The 22331-nt window shown below is 29.7% G+C and overlaps 2 protein-coding genes across 3 annotated transcripts in view; one reads left to right on the top strand and one right to left on the bottom strand.

Annotated features, from left to right (window-relative positions):
- LOC136990394 (gamma-taxilin-like) overlaps positions 1 to 22331 on the bottom strand; it is a 325532-nt gene that overhangs the window by 200323 nt on the left and 102878 nt on the right. The gene's annotated exons all lie outside the window — the stretch shown is intronic.
- Positions 6287 to 22331, top strand: part of LOC136990393 (lysine-specific histone demethylase 1A-like) — a 210249-nt gene continuing 194204 nt past the window's right edge. Inside the window, 3 exon segments of the mRNA XM_067288784.1 lie at positions 6287 to 6581; positions 15858 to 16157; positions 22172 to 22250. Of these exon segments, the coding sequence (XP_067144885.1) occupies positions 6423 to 6581; positions 15858 to 16157; positions 22172 to 22250 (538 nt within the window). The 5' untranslated portion in view covers positions 6287 to 6422.

The following is a 22331-nucleotide window of genomic DNA, read 5'->3' as shown; positions in this document are numbered from 1 at the left end:
GATCTATGAGAACTTTTCCTAATTCTAATCATTGAATATTGTTAAATTTGTATCAAACACTACAAATGTCTGTAATACTTCTTACAGATTTCTTTTCCTTTTTTTTTTTTTGTTTTTAAATATTGATTTATTTATTTGCTTGAATTTATATTACTTTATAATAATCAAGAATAATTGGTCATTAGTTACATTATTAAATTACACTATTTTTATTTGATTATAGACTATTTTTGCCATTAAATTATATTCAACAAATACGGATGTTTGAATTTGTAAAATTCAACGGATGTTTCTGTCATTTTTATATTATTATAAAAATTAAATTCCAACCAAAGGGCCAACAACTTATTAAATTAATAAGGTTGTTTGTTAAAATGTTTATTATACAAATATAATTGTTAATTATTAAAAACAAATTTTAATGTTGTTAGATTTTTAGACACATTAAATAATTGTTGTTGTTGTTTTTATTGTTGTTACATTACAAAAATCGAGAGCTATTTTTAATTATTTAGTATTGTGGATCACGTCTGTGTTACAAAAGAATAAGCCGTTGTGATATTTGTTTTAAAGTCTAGTCTTGACGTGGAGTTATATCGGATAGAGATAAATTAGCGGCATAGTTACGTTCACATTAAGGCATTTAGATTGGATTTAAGTTTATTAAATCATAATTTTTGTTAAGTGGATAATTTTCTTCCATTGTGTGTATATAATTGAAACTTATCCTTATCTGGGCATCTACTATTGAATTCATTTATTAATTGTTATATTTTTTATGTTTTTCAAAGGATTTTTTAAAATATTCCTACATTAGAAATATTTGTTATTGTAGATTATTATTTTATGAAATTTCTTGTAATAAATTTTAAGTTGTACATTTTTACCAAAGCCTGAAAAATGCAAATAACGAAGAAAAGTATTTTTGGATGATATTGATGATATAGTACAAAATTTTAATTGATCTTCCATTAATACTTCTTTTGAGCATTTATTTTTTTCTTAATTATATTTAATGTGAATGAGTTTGAACAATGTTACATACCAAAGAAATTTTAAATATGTATATGTAAAGAAATCGTAACTATAAAATGAGCATTTTTTAAATATTATTTTTTTGCTTAAATTCCTAAAATATTTTAATCAAATAAAAAATAAATTAGTATTTTTACTGTTGTTTTAATGTTTATATGCCAAGTAATGATTATGTGTAAAGTTTATAGTAGAACTCTTATTATCCATTAAATTATTTGTTTATGAATTGATGTAATTTACTCTTTCTTTTATTAAATTCATAAGCTAGCTTTCGCTTTACTCGTAATGTTAGAAATGATATATACTTGTGTTACAACAAGGAGAAAGTATTGCAGTGAAGGCAAGAATTGTCATAAAATTTTTTTTTTTTACTATTTCTAATTTGTGGGCATTAATAGGATTCCTTAATGAAGCTCTTTGTAGGTTCACATACAGTGGCCAGGGACAAGCTCGATTATCCAGGGCTGATCAACCCCCAAAAATTCCTAGGATCTTTAATGACCTTTTTTAAGTGTTGACTAAGGTGCTGCAAACAATTATGAATTTAAACTATATTATTCCTTTATGCAAATTTATTCAATTTTCTTTTATTTAGTTTTAATTGAATAACATAAAAAACGAACTAAGCATGCTTAATTATTTCTGACTGTTTTCGATATTATTCCTCTCTATCTTACAGCACTGAGATTTTTTTTTTTTTTTTTTAATTCTTTCCGCCCTGTGGGCACTAAGAGGGCCTCTTTTAGTAGACCCATTATGGATTCGGCCAGGCCCACAATGGGGCGACCGGGTGGTGAAGGACGGGGCCCGACATATCCAAACGGACCACCCCCGAAAAATTCCTGGGGACTATTCGACTCGTTCGAATTCGATCCCGGGTCCCCCAGAGCGGTAGGCTGCCACCTTGACCGCTCGGCCATCCGGCCGCCTAACAGCACTGAGATTAGACTGGATTTACTGCCCAATCTAATTCAGCACTCATTTGGCTTTAATATAACTATCCTGCTTATAGATGTTTACATTTTTCCATCTTACTTATGTAACTCTACTATATGGGCACTAAGAAGATCATTTTCAATGGTTATGGACTTAGAAAAGACCACAATGGGACGGCTGAACTAGACCAACAATACAAATCTGGGTGATTTAAGCTGGACTCAAACTTGGATTCTTTAAAGAGGGAGGCATGCATCAGACTTCATGTCAATCATCTGGTCAGTTTCTCCATCTTATTAGAAACAATATTGTCATTACCATACGATATTTTCCTTGTTGTACTATTTGTATATATTATTGTTTGTTAGAAGATTTGTTTCTGTATTATCCTTATTCACTGTCCTACTGATGTATATATTGCATATAGATGATTGAATATTGAATACTTCAACATGTATGATGAAGTATTTAATATAAAACTACTATTTTACAATGATTCCTTAGCTCTTGATCTTGGGAAATTTGAATATATCTATAGGAATATGCCCAAATGTGTTGAAAATATAGCATTATGAACTTTGGATAATTGAGCATCTACTGTAAACTTATATTAAATGCATGTAAAAAACAAAGACACAGTTTTTCCATTTACCATTAACATTAATGGTGATGTAATAAGAATGAAGCTAAAACAAATTTCAAATTGATGAATACATTTTATTAATTCACTTCTAAATTAATAATTGAATTCTTTCTGTTATTAATTTTAATTATTTTGACTCAGACAGCATTCTTCAGATATTCAATACATTATTTACAGTGTTTTTTTACTTTTTCGAATTGTAAACATCCTCAATTGATTGAAGAATTTAAGGTTTATAATGTTTAAAATTGATTACTGGCTGAATTTTTAGTATTAAAGGATAAATGACAATAAAAGAGAGTGAAGATTGTTTCAATATACACAACAACTTTGTATCGAACATTGAACAGAATCTTGTAAAACTAATTAAGATGATGCAAATTAGCACAGTGACTGACTAAACAAGATCAAATTAGCCATTAGTTTTATATAGGACTTGTATAACATCTTTATAAAGAGCATGCAATTTTGTATATTTATTTATAATTTTTCTCAATGCCCAAAGAATTTAATAGATTAAATATGCTATGCTATTATTTAATGTTATAGATATTTATAAATATACTACAGTATAAACTATTTAATTATAGTACATATTCATTCACTATGGGAGATTTGACACAAGCAATTAATGATCAAGAAAGATGGTACTTGTCTAAAATACTGCAGAGAAATTTAGCCCACCAACATCCTTATTCATTTATTTTATTGTTTCATTAGTTTTGCACCAATTACAGTTTTAGAAACAAAATTTTTGACCTTTCTAGTCAAAATATATTCAACTTATTCACTTAAGTGTTAATGTTAAATGGACTAACTGTTAATTTGAAAGATTTCAATAATTGAATACCAAATAATTAGTTTTATAAACAAGATTTTATGCTTTAAATTTGAATAAAAAATATTCAGATAAAATTTTATTCAAGTGACAAAATTGCGTGCTTATTATTTGATTAAGTTTGCTATCCGTTACCTTAAACCTATGTCAATGTATATTTTTATGGACTTAATTGCAAAATTGTTGCAAACTTTTATGTTATTTACATTGTAATAGTTTTTAGCATCTTTACAAGATAGAAAAATAACAAAATATACAATATATATTCAGTACAAGTACTTAAATTTTCAGTTTTAAGTGACATTAGTACACAAGGAGGTCCAGAAGTCAGTTAATTGACAAATTGCTTGAACAGGATACTATAAAAAACTTAATTAATTGTTTAAACTGTTGCGCTTTGTATATTAAACAAGTAAGATGTCATTTTAAACAATTTTACAAATTTTGAGTAGTGAAGCATTTGCATAAGACAGTAATTTAGTTTGTATGGTGTTTAACTGACTTTTGGATGAGCCTGTATAAGCTGAAAAACATAAAAACTATGTGGAAAAAAATGAATAGATATTTCTTATAAATTGAAATATTTTTGTCATAAAATAGTGATTCTTAACTATTATTGGATGGTAAAGTTCACAGCCTCTCACTTCAGAGAATTGAGATTAAATCCAAGTAGAGAACTTGAATTTTTCATGGATGGTTTGTTGGGCCCCACGCTTTATCACTCGGTTAGCGATATTGTGTGGGCCAGTCTCGACCGTTTTGAGCACTTTTGACTTCTCATTTTGCCGCTCGAGATAGTAAACTCATCGTTTCCTCCATTGAGCCAGTCCCGACACCATCGTCGCGGGCAAGGGCCAACACGCAATTTCCTTATCTAGGGATTCTTGGATCGCAACGATGGCAGTCAGGACTGGCTCGATGGAGGAAACAACGAGTTGACTGTATGGAGTGGCAAAATGAGCAGTCAAAAATACTCAAAAGGAGAAAATAATAATTAATAAGCTGAATACAATGAATATTTAGTACTTTAAAGTTGTTTGTACAAAATACCAGCTCCAGAAGAGCTCTCTACTGGCAACAGTCTAGAAGCAGTGCGTCAAAAATCAGTTTTGCCTCAGGTGCAAGTTACCATCAAGTTGGCACCGATGGCAGTCGAGTAACGAGAATGGGGCCCTAGATATCACGGACAAGACAAGACCACCATGAAAAATTTTTAGGATTACTTACTCGGATTTGATCCCAAGTCCCTCAAAGTGGTAGGCCGTCATTTTAATTGTTTCGGCCGTTTAGCCATCCCACAAAGAACCCAGTGAAAGGCCTCGATACCGTTAGGACGGAAAGAGGTCTTTAAAAAAATAGTTTGCAGTCTTTTGAGCTAGTGGCACACCGAGAACCACCGATCTAGAGAGTTCTTTATCATTAAGAAACCAATTTAAATAAAATGGAATTAATATTGCATTCAATTTTTATATTTATTTCATAAATTGTTAAATATTTTAATTCTGTAATTTGAAATATATATATATATATATAAGCACAATATTGTAAATTACTGTAATACAAGTCTGTAAAAATGATGGCAACAATGGCGTTTCGATCCGAGTGTAATATCAATTGTATGACATCGCTGGAAATATTTTACAATAAAATAAACAGATTTTAATATTTTCTGTGTATTTATTGTGTCTTTTGTACATTTTTAAAGTCAATTTGGTCATTTCGTGTATTAAAACTTAAAATAATTTCATTAACCGCTTGATATAATAGGAAACGAAACGGAAAAAAAGTCTTCGGGTCTTCCAAATATTGTTCCGCGGCGCTCCTTTTTCGATCACTCGTATTAAGAAATTATTATTTGGGTTCTCTTAGACTTATTTTAATGAAAAAAATACGTAATTTTGAGATGATTTAACTTCTCATTTTCTATCCACAAGAACTTTCTAAATCGTTAAATAATAATACGAGAAATTTACTACGAGTTGCAAAATAAAAGTTATTAAATTAATGGTTTATTCGTATTTTTTCTGTTCGTGACAGGCCTACCAGTGGCCAATAACTGGGAGTTAGTCGCGGGTTTACCCCTTATTGGCCACGTGGAGTTTTCCGGGCTTCACGTTTGTAGCACCTAAATACAGCCCAGTTTCTCATAAAAGTCCACCCAAGGGGAATTTCCTTCCGACAGATTGCCCGCGTTTCCATAAATAAAGCAATCTGTAACATTTAAATTACGGTAAACAGAAACGTGCCCCATAATGGCCAAATGGATAAAAACCACCAAACACTGGTATTAGTCGCGGATTCGCGCTTTACTAACTTGGCTGGAGTTTGCTGGATTTTCTTCGCGCGTACTACATTTAAGTAAGGGCCAGTTTTTAAATTAATAGAAAGTCCTCCTTGAACATCCTGCTTAGAATATTGCCCGTGTGTTTTATTGCTTTTTTGTTTATCAATCCTTCTAAGAAAAGACGGGATGTCAATTTTCGAAAAAATTATTTACTTTTTTTTAAGTAAAAGTTATTTTTTAATAATTCATATAACAATCTTAAAATTTATTTTACGAGTAGTAACAATTTTTTTTCAAAATGTATCAAAAATTCTTAGTCTTTATCGATTAATTTATCTAGGGTGGCAACGTTATTAGCCATCTTTCTGTGATTCTGCATGTTGCCAGATTTTTAAAAAAATTAAAAATTTTTAATTTTTAAAATTATTATAATTTTTTTTAAAACTCAAATTAAATTCGACGACAAATTATGATTTTTTTAAAATTTTTATAGAATAAAATTATAAATGATAAAACATCAGAAACGAGATACGAAACTAAACATTAGCGCAAAAGTTAACTGTCATTCATCTCTTTGAACAGTCGGAGCCATTAGCGAAGAAGTAAGAGAGGAAGTTGGAAGGTTGTGGTCGTTTATCGCGTTATTTGCGGAGGAAAATTAACAAATTAAGCACAGCCATTGAGAAATGAGTAATGTAAACAACGCTAACGACGATAGAAAACGTTCTAGTCCACCAGAACCAAGCGAAACGGCTGGAATGACAGCAGCTGAACAAGAGAAACAATCGGTCGGATCCAGCGGAGACGAGCAAACTCGAAGATCCAGCAGAAGGAAGAGACCGAAAGTAAATAATTCCCGTTTTTTAAATTTAAATATCTTAATAAAAACTAAGCGCAATTCCATTCATTAGCCCTAATAAACAACGTGGTTCGTGTTTTGAAATAGACACGTGTCCCGTTCACGTGTTTACAAACAAAAAAAGAAAAAAATTCATCAATTTCACAATCTTTTTATTTCACTCGCTCAATTAAGAATTACATAAAATAATTAAATTAACTCGATATTTTACACGTGTTTTTAAATTTCCAATACATTTCATGTGTTAAAAATAAAATAATATATATAAAAATATATTTTTTTGATGTATTGCAGAGGAAATTACCTTCATACATTGTGATTTCTTATGTTATACATTTCTCTATTCTTTAATAAATATTGAAGAAAGGATTTAAAATAGTAAATTAAATAAAATACTTTTTTTTTCTTTTTCCTTCCTAATTTAATCGGTTCGGCAGAAAGGATTTAAAGGAATTAGAGATGGATAACTTCTGATATTTTTCTGTTCTTCTATGGTTGGTGCACTTTTCTAATTATATCTATTTTAAAAAATTGAAACAACTCCTTGGTTAAATAAGTTCTTTATTGTTCAATATATTAGAGAAGCCATGTATTATATGTAGCTTCTTAACTAAGGAGTCATTTTGAGCTTTTAAATTAAAGAAGAAAGATTGAAAAGACCGAGAAGACTCAGAGAAAAATACCGTAGTCGGTCGGGTTTAAGGGATTTCGTGTTCGATCTTAAAGAAAAAAATTTCGAAGATGTAATGCGTTTATTAAATAGGGCTTCGGTTTACGTAGTCTGTGCCGAAGTATGGAAAGCCTTACATTTTTTAGATATTAGTTTTTATAGCAACATCTAATAGCATATAATGTAAAAAAAATATTGTATTTAATTTATTTTTTATTTAAATTTATACAAAAATAGTAATTTAAAATAAAACTGTGATAAAAAAATTTGTTGTAGAAGGAGTCTTATGTTAAATTTTCTAATTTGTTTCATTCATAAGAGTGGGTCTAAATTCGAGAGGAATCTCGAAAGCATAAGTAATGTAGGATGTTTTAAACTGAGTAAAATAAAAATACTGCTTTATTGAACTCAAAACAAACAAACATGCAGAAGTTTCCTAGTACTTTCAGGCCTCTTAAGTTCATCATCGGGGGATGAAAATCAAAAACGCATAATGTTTCATTCAAATGTTAATTGAACTTTTGATTCAAAGCATTCTCAAATGTTTTGAATTGAAACAAACAGAACAGGAGTGAAAAAATCAAACAGAACTTTCCTGCCGCTTATTGGATGAAATTCTTTTTGTTTTTTCTTTTTTTCTATTTTCAATCCAATAAAACAGTATGTTTTTTACTTTATTTGAATTTTTGGAATGTTGACGAGTATTCTACAACTGTTTTAGACTTTTAAATGTATAAGAAAAATTCAGGAGGTGAATCGGTAATAATAGCGATATTTAATGATGTCAAAAGCATATATAGTTAAAATAAAAGATATATTTTATTTTTTATATAATTATAAAATTGTCACATTTCTTTATATTTTAAATGATTAAATTAATTTTTTTTAATTACTGTAATTTCGGTTGATGTAATATCGGATATATACGGAATTATAAGATAATTTTGTGAGAGATTTTCAGCAATTTGAGCTCGCGAAAGGTTTTTAAAAAGCACTTTTGTTATTCGGTCAATCTATACATTTAGAATATGATGATAAAAATAGACTAAACTTAATAGGTATATTTTTATAATTTCTCAATTTTCTCGATCGAGCGGCTAATTTTCAAATAGAAAAAAATTATTCCTTCTCGTCTTTCTAGCACAGAAAGTGTGTACAAATTCATTACGAATCTCGTCGTGATGGAAAAGAGTTACAGATCCAGAAATGTAATGTATAATTCCTGCTCAATACTTGTCATTCAGAACATTAAGTGCCTCCTGGGAAATTGTTTCACAGATGAATAAGCACTTTCGTGTCGCTGTTGGCATCAACAGTGTTTCCAAGAAAGCTTTTGTAATCATCTCTAAATGAAAAACACTTTTGGTAATGCTAACGTTCAATAATACGTTAGTGTTACTGATGTTTGTGAACTGGGATTAATGACAAAACTTATGCACTTATTGGCTCGAGTAACAACTTTCCAAGCAGATACTTTGCGATGTGCTCGATTAATATCAATCGACAGTAATGCATTTATATTTTCAAATCGATAACTCTTTTATATTGTAATTATTTATAAATCTGTTTGCAGTTTTGCTCAGATAAATGAAAAGGAGTGACTTTTTACTACGGGAAAAATACGACTTGATAAGCTAGATGAAGAAATTTAGAAATTGTAGAATTTTGGCTTTAGATCCATTGCCAAAGGGAACAGTTTTTAAAAACTATTCTCTTTTTTGGTGGATGATCCAAAGTCAAGATTCAATCTTATAAACCTCTATCATATTGTTTTTACTTGGATTTCTTTATTTTAAGGATTATCTTTAGTCTTAAATCAATGATAAGGACTTATAAAGGGAATGTTTTATTAATTATTGGGCTACGTTAATAATCGATTTGACTAGATGTATAATTAGTAGCCTGATAATTTTAGCAAGATTATTTGGCTTAATCAATTAGAATCAGATTACAGGTTGTTGTTTATAAATAAATGTTTTATTAAATCAACAATAAAGATTTGGAAAGATTAAATTATGAACAAAATTAAAGATTTTGTTCGAAGATTCAAATGTTGACGATTTAAAAATACTAATAATTTATTGTTATAAAATATGCAGTTCTGACTTTTGTAATTAAACAATCTTCTATACTAACAAACCATAAAATATTTAAATTAATTTTTAAATATAGTGACATGAAATCATTGAATAAATAAATTTCATTGTTATTGTTTTTATTCAGCGGTACAGATAACATCTGTGAACCTTTTATCAATGATATATTGTTCATCTAGGAGATAAAAGGAAAATTAATGAAGAGTTCTTTTCGAGTAGTGAACAGAATATCATTATATTGTATTCGATTATCACTTTATGTTATATATATGAGTAAAAGTCACTAATGGTTATTGAAATCTGTTATCTCTATAAACAATTTTAGGTTAATGTAACCCTCGGTGCCAAGATGGCGGCTCATCTCTGATTCCAGCAAGGAAACTGTGGGATACACGTTCTAACCTAACCTAACCTAACCTAATCTATTCTAATAAATTACCATAATTATTGGGAACCAAATTATCAGAATAGGTTAGGTTAGGTTAGAACGTGTGTCCCACTGTTTCCTTGCTGGAATCAGAGACGAGCTGCCATCTTGGCACCAAGGGTTACATTAACCCAATTGTACGTACAGTAAATATATTTTTATTATGCACCATCCATCAAATTTGCATCCTTACACATGACTAAGTAGTTAAGGTGGCAATCTACTGCTCTGGAGAACCTAGGATTGAATCTGGACAGTGAGAAAACCCAGGAATATTTTAGGGTAGTCTGGATATGTTGGGCCCTGTCCCTCACACTGGTTGCCGCATTAAGGGCCTAGCTAAATCCATAATGGGTTTGCTATAAAAGGCCATTTTAGTGCCCACAGGGTACAAAGAGTTAGGGAGATAAACATAAGTCAACACCTTTCATTTACAAAAATTAGTATTTTTCCAGTGTTTGGAAGACATTTATTCTTAAGAAGATAATTTCAATATTAAATGGCTTTACTACAAAAGATGTCAACAATTAAATTAATTTTTAATAAATATTTATGTATTAAACTTAATACATCATATTTTTTTTTTAATTAAAATTTCTGTTATAAATGCAAAATATATTTTAATCCTTCAAATTATAATTATATATTTATTTATCTTGAAGTTGATCATTTTTAGCCATTTGTAATTAAAATACTGAGATTGTTTTTTGAAAAACTACATTTTTTTAGACTAATTAGTTTCAGTTTAATTAAAATTCAGTGCTGCACAGTTACAGTATAAACAATTGTTCATCCCAAAAATTAATAAATGCAAATGTTTGCGCACAAAATAGAATTCCGTAACATACTGCATGTTACGAGATAAAAACAACAGGAGGCTCCACTTACTAAAAATAAACGAAAATATAAAAATTGTCTATTGGTGTTACTGGTAAATACGTTAATTAAACGTATTTACCACGAGCACTTTCGACAATATATAACCATCTTCCTCGGGTAATATTGTGGATGGAATGTTATAAATCTAGTGACGGATAGTATTCTATCTCTATTACTTTTAGGCCTAGCACTAATGTAGGCATAATAAATATGCACTAAATAGCACTTATAAATGATAGCATAAATATGTTTTAGGCAATGTATTTAATTCGTAAGGGAAGTGAAAAATGGCTGATTTACTTTAAAGTGATATTCACTTTATGGCAGTGGCATGGAACCTCACCCGTCATGTTAGCAAGGCATACCTATATGTTAAGAAATTTAAGGAGTTGAGTATGAAAAAGAATAAGATTCAATACATAGAATATGGATACTAATCAAAAATTAGATTTATGAAACCAACAACAGATCCAAATGTGTTTATTGCAAAAAATGGAAGCGTATAGGATTTGGCTACAAGCAATATGCTATTTCACTACAAAATTATCCTGCTTGTTCAGGTATTATTAAATTGTATAATGAGCTAGTTCATCCTATCCTAAAAAATATCCTGTCTGTTGATGCAGCTATTCAGTGACAACAGATTTCTCTTATTCATCCATAGTGAAATGGTGACTGCATATGCATTTTCAAATACAAGAAAACAAAAGTAAAAAGGAACCACACTGGCTATATAAGTGAGATAATGAAAAACCTTTTATTGAAACATCTTTGGCATATCCACAATGCGGTATGCTTTATGCTTGTCTACTTCCAAACCTCCCACACCATTCTACGACATATTGATGGGACACAATGGCAGAAATCACGTGACATAGGTGTCGCGCATATCGATACGGTTGTAAACAAGCTGTTCCGTTTGAAGGATAGCTTACTTTATAATAATGGAAGAACGAAAATATTTTTTAGGAAGGTTAACAACGGTACAATTAAAGGAAGAATTAAAAAAGTACAATGCCAAGTTAGCTGGTAGAAAAGCCGATTTAATAGAAAGGTAAGTTAAAATAATCTACATCTACATTTTTATCGTTAATTATTACATTTATAATTTCAAGTCCTTATAACTATTACATGATAAGGTAACTTACCAGTAGATGAAAGTTTTAAGGATAAGATTTCACAAAATGCACATTTTTCATCGATAAAAACATTTAAAGATCAGTAAAGTTGTCATTGATTCCTTTCACATTTGTCTAACCAATACATAAGGTCAAAACTATAATTAAAATAAATTTTTTTTCCTTTGGAATATGGTCATGTACTGAGCCTGACATATTATAACCAATTTATACCAGTATCTGAAATGTTAACTGTACCAATAGGTTATCACTGTAATTTAGAACAACAATCAATACAAACAAAACTACTTTCTATGAAGTTCTAAGACAATATAAGAGATATATATCTTAATCTTTTACCAAGAGAAAACAATATTTGGAGTATTTAAAATAAATATAATCAAAATGTCTTTTTTATTGGTCACAAGTCATCTTGTTTCAATAATTTAATGCAATAAGACTAATTTCTTCACCAATAAACTTTTTGTACAAGTGAATTTTTGCCCATTTTCTTTTACTAAATCTGGCATACACTATATATATGCCATATTTAGGTGCTTGTCAATACTGTTCAGTTACCTTATACTGTTTATTTTTATATTATATGTAATATATTAAGGTAAGAATATAATATATAATAATAATTTTTGCCTTTCCTGTCAATGAGACAGAAAAAACTAAATAAAATATTGGTGATCATATGTTAACTAGTTATTAAACTTGTTTACAATAATTTTCAGGTTACTGGCATGAGAGGAATCAGGAAACTCATAATTTTTCTATATCCTGTGATAGCTCTCCTGAACTCAAACTTCCTGATTCATCTGAATATAAGGATCTCTCTCCAAGTTTACAAATACCAGTTTTGACTATAGAGACAATTGATGCCTACATGGAGATGTCAGATCAAAGAATGCCACTGTCTGCTGTGCAGATGTATTTTAATGAATTCTTATTAATAATAAGAGGAACAAAAGAGAAACATTTTTTATATTTTAAAGGTAATGTAAAATCTGAATTAACCAAGGGGAACAGATTTACACAGATTTAGTAATTACAGATGATGGGGTTATAGAAAATGTAATATGTGAATGTACAGCAGGTAAAGGGCCTAAAGCGTATTGCAAACATGTATATGTAACACTATTGGCAATAGAAGAATATGGAAGAACAGGCACATATAAGTGTCACAAAACATGCACACAGGTTCTGCAAACATTCCATCAGCCTACCTGCCAACATAAAGGTTCCCCAGTTAAGGCTAGTGAGCTTCCATTTCATTTATTTAAGAAGAGAGGAATGAAAAGAAAATTATTGGAAGACATAAAATTTGACCCCAGACCATCTGGTAGTACAATCCCTGATTATACAAACTTTGTTATTAATTTGGCAATGAACATGCAAAGTGGTTGTGCAATACCGATATTGCAATTAAGGCAACCAGCAAACATGAGAGCTTTAGAATCAGATCATGATTATTGCAAAAGCACAATGTCTGAAATGTTTTTAAGTGCTTTACATGTAACTGAAGCAAGTAGGGAGTACATAAAACATTTGGAAAAAGAGACCAGATTACAATGAAAAAGTGCAGTTTGGAAGAAGGAACATTTGTTGCATTTGACATCTTCAAACTTTGGAAAAGTTTGTAAATTAAAATCAACAGACAGAGTAAAATTGTGTGGCTCATTACTGTCAAGTAGGCCAATAAAAAGTAAGGCAATTTCTCACGGCTTAAGGTATGAAAAAGAAGCAATTGAAACATATTCTTTTGTAAATACTCCTGTGAAAGAATGTGGCATGTTTCTTCATTCAAAATACCCATTCTTAGCTGCAAGTCCAGATGGGCTAGTGGATGATGATAAAATATTAGAAGTTAAATGTCCTTACTCCAGTTTTAAACTTCCTGTGAATGTGCTAAAGATACCATATTTGGAATGTACTGATGACAAAATTACTTTAAAACGGAATCATGATTATTTTCATCAAATCCAAGGACGATTAGCAGTGACAAATAGACAAGTTGCTCATCTGTTTATTTACACAAAAAGTGACTTCAAAGTTTGTATCATTCCAAGAGATAATAAATTCATTGCAGACATGATTGAAACACTAATTATGTTTTTCCATGAGCATATTAAGCCAGTTCTTTTTTTAAAAAAAATGTTTTATAAACATTAAGTTTATAGAATAATTGAGCTAATTGTTATTTTACAATTTGAGTTTATGTAAAATTTTTCTAGATGGTGTATAGTGTGAATTTTTTTAAATAATAAAAAGAGATTTTGTTTTAAAGATTAAAATTCTTTTATTAGCTTACAAGTATTTATTCAACTATAGTACAAATTTTAAAACCACTATATTACTTTGAATTGAAGTTCCACAATGAAGACCTTACTGTGTATGATAGTATACATTCTTAATCTTAGAATTTATAAACAGACAAAAATTTAAAAATACTATAGATGGAAAACTTAAATTAGGCTAGGGTCTAGAATGGAAAAAAAATTATATACGGTATTAATAGAGAGCTAGACTAACAGTGAAACAAATTAAGAATCTCTGCCAACAATGCATGGTCTAAAATTGCATAACATAAAACATATAAATATAATTTCACTGCCAAGTTTGGTTACTGCCGGATGCATGTGTTGCCTCAAAATTTTATATGTACAGTACGAGCCATTCCTATAATACGTTCAATATGTATTCTTTTACTAGATATTTTTCTGTCTCGAGATGACAAACTGCTGCTCAGCTGTGCTTTTCCTCTCATAAAAGTGGGTATATTTACCACAACATCTTTAGTAATTAGTTATTCCTGAATGTTAAAACCTCTATCAGCCATTACCCAGTCTTAAAATAATTATTGGATTTTCGTTTAAAGAATTAACAAATCGTACTTTAGAACCGACAACGTATCGCTTAGTCTGTTTACAACCTCGTCGATACTAGCGCCGCGTGCGGAGTAGATTTCACTTTTTTCCCCTATTGATGGGACACGATGGCAGAAACCTTTTGACTTGCAAAAATTGATTTACTGCTCGTACTTCTTTAAGATGCAACTTTTCCAACCTTGTTATTGTTTGGAAATTTCGTGTCACAGTTATTCTTCATTCATGCATCATTCTAACTGTTCAGTGTTGTCAATCTAAGTCATTACTAACTACCTACATTGAGTTACATTCAATAATGATTTGGTTTTAAGACTGTGGAGTTGTAAATTCCATTGAATACTACTTCTATGCAAAACTATGGAGTTTAATAATGGTAAATTTTGCCCAATTGACGATACTGCAAAATATTTACTTTTTCGGCAAACAATAGTTTCCAATCGTACGGTAACAATGTTACAAGTAGTTTTGAACCGGTTAAATTAATCTTTGGTAGAGCATATTACAATGCTTTGTGTTCCAGAACTATTGGAACACAAATTATTATAATATATTTCCATTTTGCTTTATTAAAGTATGTTCCAAGAAGTATACATATACATATACATAATGAATTCAAAATACATATACTAATCAAAAATCATAAGATAAAGTTAAAGACTTGAAAGCATTAAGTTGGAGGACAAGTTTTTTATTGGAAATACTCCAATAAAGCAAAGATTTTGTATACTTGAAAGAGGAAATTAGAGTTTTTGTTTGCATTTTAATGTTTCTTTTATTCAGTTAAACTGATTCATATATATATAGTTGAACCTCTGATAAGTGCCACTGCTAAACAGAAGATATGTTTTTAGAAATCTTGAATAAAAATGCATTCAGAATAATTTGCAAATAGTGGCCATTTTGTATGTTCCCCATCAGTGACCATTGTTTGGATGTTTGACTATATCTAGGCAACAATGATGATGATAATTTTAAATCTTAGATGATGTTATTGATGATAAAAATTAAAAGTACTTTGCTGTCTCATATGCAAAAAAAATGATTAAAGTTGTATAATAATCAGAAGATTGTAATCATTTTTACTGTAGCATTCCACGAAAAGTATGTATATACAAATATGTAAAGTGAAAACTATTGAATAATAATAATTTTATTTAGAAATGCTTTCAATTTTTTAGGTAGAGTATAAGGAATCTGAAGGAAAAGTTACAGCTGTATCTGAAGAGGAGTATGTCTCAGATGAGGAGAAAGCTAAACAAGAAATAAAACCACCACCCGTACCACCTCCGAAAGCAGAAGAAATGGTGACGGAAGAAGTGGATAGCGAGCACGACGATCCCACGGGATTGGAAGGTGCGGCATTTCAGAGTCGTCTACCTTTCGACAAAATGACGGCCCAAGAAGCAGCTTGTTTTCCTGATATAAGTCAAGGTCCTCCTCAGACACAGAAAGTATTTTTACATATTCGAAATAGACTAGTAAGTTTAATAATTAAAATGATCTTTTATTTGTAAAATTTTTATTAAAATATTCTTGAAATTGACCAAAACGGCTTAACAATCAAGAATCGATATGCTTCTACTAATGATAAATATTCACGAATTTAAGATAAAACTTTATAAGTAACAAATTAATTTATTATATTGTACTGATATATTGATTTAGCAAAGCACAAGAAGAAATGAAACTTTAGATAGGTTCATAACCAGAAACAAATTATGAATTTTCCAAATGCTTAAAATATATTGATACAAACCATAACAGAACCTTGAATTACTTCCAGTAAGCATTTAATAAGACCAATGTAAATGCTTACTGGAAGTAATTCAAGGTTCTTCTGTTGTGGTTTCTATTTTGTTATAATTTCCAGTTTCTAGAAGAGTTTGAACTATAGTAATATTCCAAATACTGCAGCTATGAGAACTTAAAATTAATTTTTCTTTAATTCTTTCTGTTCTATAATTTGAAAATGATTGTAACTGTTTGTTCTTTATAAATCTTTTACATGGATTTCAAAAGGCTTTTGTTTTAGGTTACTTATTTTCACATTAATATATTTGAAATTGCATATTTACAGATTAAAAAAAACTAAACAAAAAGTGAAAACAATTAAAAATAAATTTAAAAAAATACATAATATGAATTAAAAATCAAAGTGCCAAATTATCGGTCTATTATATGGATAAGTTAGTGATTAGGATCTAATTGATTTGTCTAGAGGTAGGTGGTTATGTTGCCATTTCATGTTAATTTTAATAATTATAACAAATTATTTTAATTTAAAATTTTCTGGAAGGAAAGAATTGGACCAAAAGGGACTTGAATCTGTAATTCCTGCTTACTGTGAAGTAAGCAGGAATTACAGATGTATGCTGCGCGGACCTCTGTCTAATCTTTGCTTCCAGAACTATTCATTTATATATAACCGTACCGGTTATGCACGGCACCGACGGGGGATGACTTCGGCACCCACTGCCTGTAATTCTCTCCGTGACGCTCAAACGGCAAACGTTCGGCTAATAAATTGGGCTTAGAGATGTTCGTGTGAATTAAAAACCAAAAATTTAAATAAAAAACTTACTTTGCTAAAATTTAAAAAGTCAAAAAACAATAATTCTAATAACAATCCATCATTAATTAACTGTATTTTTCATTTAAAGAACTATATTTATTGCCAAGCCTTCTGAGACGAAATAACATTTGGATAACGTTCAAGTTAAAGTATATCGGACTCCCGAGTTATCGGGCTTTTTTATCGGTTTATTTTTTATAAATTCTGATATTTTTTAAGTTTTATTGATCGTAACTTAAAATATTAGTGATCAAAATATACGTAATGCAGTTTAAATAGTAACTGTAATGTCTTCGAAGTGCTGTAGTTGTTGTTAGTCGAAGTTTCAAAAGATAATCAAAAATAGACGATATTCAGTCACTCAAAGACCTAAAAACTACTTTTAGACCAAATTATGTAGTTTAATTATTTAATAATTAGCATAATTAATTAGTAATAAATATAGTCCATAAATAATCCAGGTTTTAATGTATCAAACATTCTAGATATTTAAACATTTAGAATGTTATACTGCATATAGTGACATTCTGTTTAAATTCAAGATGTACGTTATAAGGATTTTGTATTATTGAAAGTACTTGCATTATGAAAAAGGTTTTTAATGCAACTGACAACGTGCATATCTATTATTATATAATATTTGGCCTGGAGTTTGACGTACTACTTGGCTAAAATCAATTTATTTTATTTAGAAATTAATGTGATGTGATTGTAGATCAATAGATATTCCCATGCCAGAGAAAAGAGGTCCCAATCTCATGCATTAATGTATTCTTTTCTTGTCTGTTATCAAGTAATGTGCTATCTACAAAAACTTTTGCATGATGAAGACAGTAATGCACTGTTGAAAGTATTTGCCTATATTAATAAACCAACAAACGCCTAAATAACTGGGCTAATATATGGCTATAATTAAATAATAAATACAAATGAATTTAGGACTAGAGGTAAGTGTTAGGTGCCATCTCTTATCTAAATTAATAATTATAATTTTTAATAATTTAATAAATAATTTAGAACGGCCGACCCGGAGCGGGGCTTAAACCCGCAGCCTCCGCTTGCCGTGCGGTGCGGTACCAATCGTGCCACCCGGACCACAAGCCAGTCAGTTAGTAACCATGGAAGGTTATATCGAAATTTAAGTATGTTTGGAAGCGATGACTGGCTTGGGGTCCGGGTGATGCAATTGGTACCGCACCGCACGGCAAGAGGAGGCTGCGGGTTTAAGCCCCGCCCGGGTCGGCCGTTCTAAATTATTTATTAAATTATTAAAAATTATAATTATTAATTTAGATAAGAGATGGTACCTAACACTTACCTCTAGTCTAAATTCATTTGTATTTATTATTTAATTATAGCCATATATTAGCCCAATTATTTAGGCATTTGTTGGTTTATTAATATATCATCGGGCTTGGAGATGTATTATGCCTATATATTTGATCTTTACAAGTAGATCTTACATATCTGATAACCAAAATTGGCCTGTTTAATTTTTACATTGTACTGATATGGAAATTGTTCATTTGCTGCATGTAAAAAATACAGGTTTTTAAAATATAATACAGTATAATTGATATTTTGATTCAAATTTAAAATTATATTTAAAATATTCATTTGCTAAAGGCTGTAATATGACATTATGTTTGTATACTGCATAGTAAAAATGCATTTCAGAATTTGAAAAAAAGTTAAATGTATGACTGACTAAATATCCAACTCAGCTCCTTAAACAATAAATCATCCAACACCTGTTGCTGAGAAAACGTTTATTAAAGAAACAATGTTTTCCACCTACTACGATAGGCCATCTTTAGATGTAACGGAAATTCGAACGTATTTAACATTTAAACAGCAGAATGTTCGAACACTTTTTACATTTAAATTTAAACAAAATACCGGATAAATTAACAAATAAATACTAAATATACTGAATTAACTAATACAAAAACGATGTAAATAATGTAATAAAATAAAAACACAAAAATGTTGCTAAGTGTAAGGGCAGGTGCGGATTAAGAATTTTTGTGTTTTAGTTTTTCTTTTATGTAGAACTTCCGTGCAGAAGTTAGTCCATTCGCATCCCTGGCATTAATACAACCGTCTTTTACTTTACTTTTATATATTTTGATTTTTTCTTCGTGCATTGCCAACAATGGAGAACATATAGTCCCAAGGATAGTCGCTTCATTCTACTTGACCGCCGAGTCTTCTGCTTGTGCCATACAGGATAATACTAACATAGAGAAATATTCACACGAAGAGGCGTTAAAGAACACTAAAATAAACGTTTTATTTTCCTGCGAGCGCTTTCGACATATTTAAAAATGCCTCTTCCAGTGAATATTTCTCTATGTTAGTAAAATAGTTGGCGTGACATCCACTCGAAGTATTTAATTTACCTAACAGGATAATACTGTGTTACAGTGCCCTTTGTTGATATCGTATTTGTGCTCCTTAAGTCTGGTAGCTAAATTGGGGTCACAAGACATAAGTTAACATTTAAACAGGCAGACCGTAACGTTCTGCCTGTTTAAATGTTAAATACGTTCGAATTTCCGTTACATCTGAAGATGGCCTATCGTAGTAGGTCAAAAACGTTAATGTTTCTTTAGTAAACGTTTTCTCAGCAACAGGTGTTGGATGATTTATTGTTAAATGTATGATTAGATAAGTAGCAAAACTGAACAGTGATTTACCATTATAATAAAAATTGCAACAAGAAACAATGCTTTAATAGAATGAAAACACATAAAAAAAACAAAATAATGAGCTGTTTTTCAAGCATTTTCAGTATTTGAAAGCGCTTGAAAATAATATTTGTAATGGAATGTGATTGTGTAGTGATTGAATGTAATGAATCTATTATTCAAATTTCTATCTTATTGCATTAAGGTAGAATAAAAATAAATGCACGATACGTTAAATATTTATGATGATCTTAACTTGTTTGTTTATCTTTAAATTGCAAAATTTTTAGAATTGTATTGTGAAAACAGAAACTTACATTGCTTTTTTAGGTAGCCAAATGTTCTGGGCCTTTTTACACCCGCTTCATTACAGAAATTCTTGCAATGGAATAAGCAAATGTTATAGAATCAAGTAACAGTTTAAACTAAAATTAACACTTAATTATAAATGTTAAAATAATATTTAAAATGAATGTAAATAAAAACTTAATTACAAAATAAAGGAAGCTACGCGTAAAAAGCTTTATGTGTAAGATTTTAAGTAAGATAGCTGTAATAATGCTTTAAGTGATAATTGTAATCAAGAAAGTGTGAAATGGTCACTTCGGTAAACAAGTACGACCACAAACGTGCAGTATATCTAACCAAATTTATTGATTATATGTGTGGTAAGAGAAAACTTTCTTGTATCTAACAGTGCAGCTGAAATTCTATCCAACTCAAGTGCATCTCTAGCATTTAAATAACATGTGAATAAATATCTATTCTAACGATTTGATTGAAATCACCACAATAACCAAAAATCCAGCAGAAAAGGACAAACGTTTTAATAAAACTAACATTTTCAGTCGACTTTATCGGCCATTATCAGATTTACAACAAAATTAATGACAAACATAAAATAGAATTTACAAAATTTGAATTATGGTCGATTAAGTCAATTGGAAACTTTAGTTTTATTAAAGTGCTGGATGTTTGGTTATTGATTTCTTACTTGTTTATCCAGTTTCTTTGATTGTTTTTTACATGATTTAATCGGGTAACAGTCTTACATTTTGGTAATAACAAGAGCATTACAATGTACTTTTACTTTGTGTGCTTGAAATGTTTTTATGTTCTACTCACACTTATTAATGTTGGAGTGGAAATATAGCACCAAACCTTCTTTGTAGTACCTTCTAAACAATTCTCCAGTAGCTTATTATCTTGATAACGACTAACATTTTCAATCCTTCGGCCGGATCTTCTTCGGGTCAACGTAACGTATGTATAATAAAACATTTGGCTATTACAAGAGCAAGGTAAATTTCTACTTTTTATTTGTTGTTTTTTGTTTCTTTTTATCTTTAACTCCATTAAAGCATTTTTTTGGTTACAATTTGATGATTAAATGTTTAAAAATTTAACCATTTCTTATTACAGAAATTAGTCTTTTAACATGAAAGTTTACAAAACTTTGTACCATAATAATAATAATAATAATAATAATAATTTTTAAAACTTTTTCTACTCTGTTCGCACTGAGAAATTATTAAGTTAATTTAGTCAAATGGTAGGTGAATGTTGCTATCTTAAATAAATAGTACTGTAATGATTAGAAATTTGCTTGATATTAGTACAATGATATTTTTGAATTATATTTTATTTGATTTAACTAATGGATTATTGATATATTAATATATAATAATTCAGAAATGCACTTCAAATTTCTTCTTGTGGTTGAAACAAGATTCTAAATAATTGTATTAATTTTGATATAAAAATATTAACATACAATTAAAATCTTTGTTTTAATTGGTATGATTTTATGAGTTACGTATAAATTAATTAACTAATTAAGTTTTACTAATTGTAATTGTTCATATTACTGTTGTTTAATGTTTTCTGCTGAAGTTTTGAATATTTCTTTCAACTAATCTTAACCAAGGTGGTTAAGGTGCCAACGTATTGCTTGGGAATCAAATTCAGGTGGGCAAAAATTCCCAGGAATTCTTTATGGATTCCAGAAATGCCAGGCTTCATTTTAAACCCGGCCAAATCCACAATGGGTGTGAAAAAAAGGCCGGAGTGCTCGCAGAATGACAAGTCGAGAATGGAAGAAGCTAATCTTAAAACAATATATCAATATAATTAAATGACTTTTGTACGTTAAGTCTCGATAATGTTAAGTCTAGTAATCTCGATTATTTATAATGATAATTTTAAATTTTAAATACCTTTTATCTTGTAGTTACAACTGTGGCTTGAAAATCCAAAGCAACAACTTATATTCGAAAATGTTTTACCGCAGATCGAACCACCTTATAACAGTAAGTAAATTGGAAAGAACACTTATATATATATTCGATTTGTCTTTGTTTTATTACGAGAAGTATTTGAAAATAATGAAA

This window comes from Centruroides vittatus, unplaced genomic scaffold (assembly GCF_030686945.1).
Source record: "Centruroides vittatus isolate TY-2023 unplaced genomic scaffold, ASM3068694v2 scaffold_907, whole genome shotgun sequence".
NCBI classification, from domain to species: domain Eukaryota; kingdom Metazoa; phylum Arthropoda; class Arachnida; order Scorpiones; family Buthidae; genus Centruroides; species Centruroides vittatus.
Note: the sequence above shows the minus strand (reverse complement) of the source record. Positions and strands in the feature narration are given on the sequence as shown.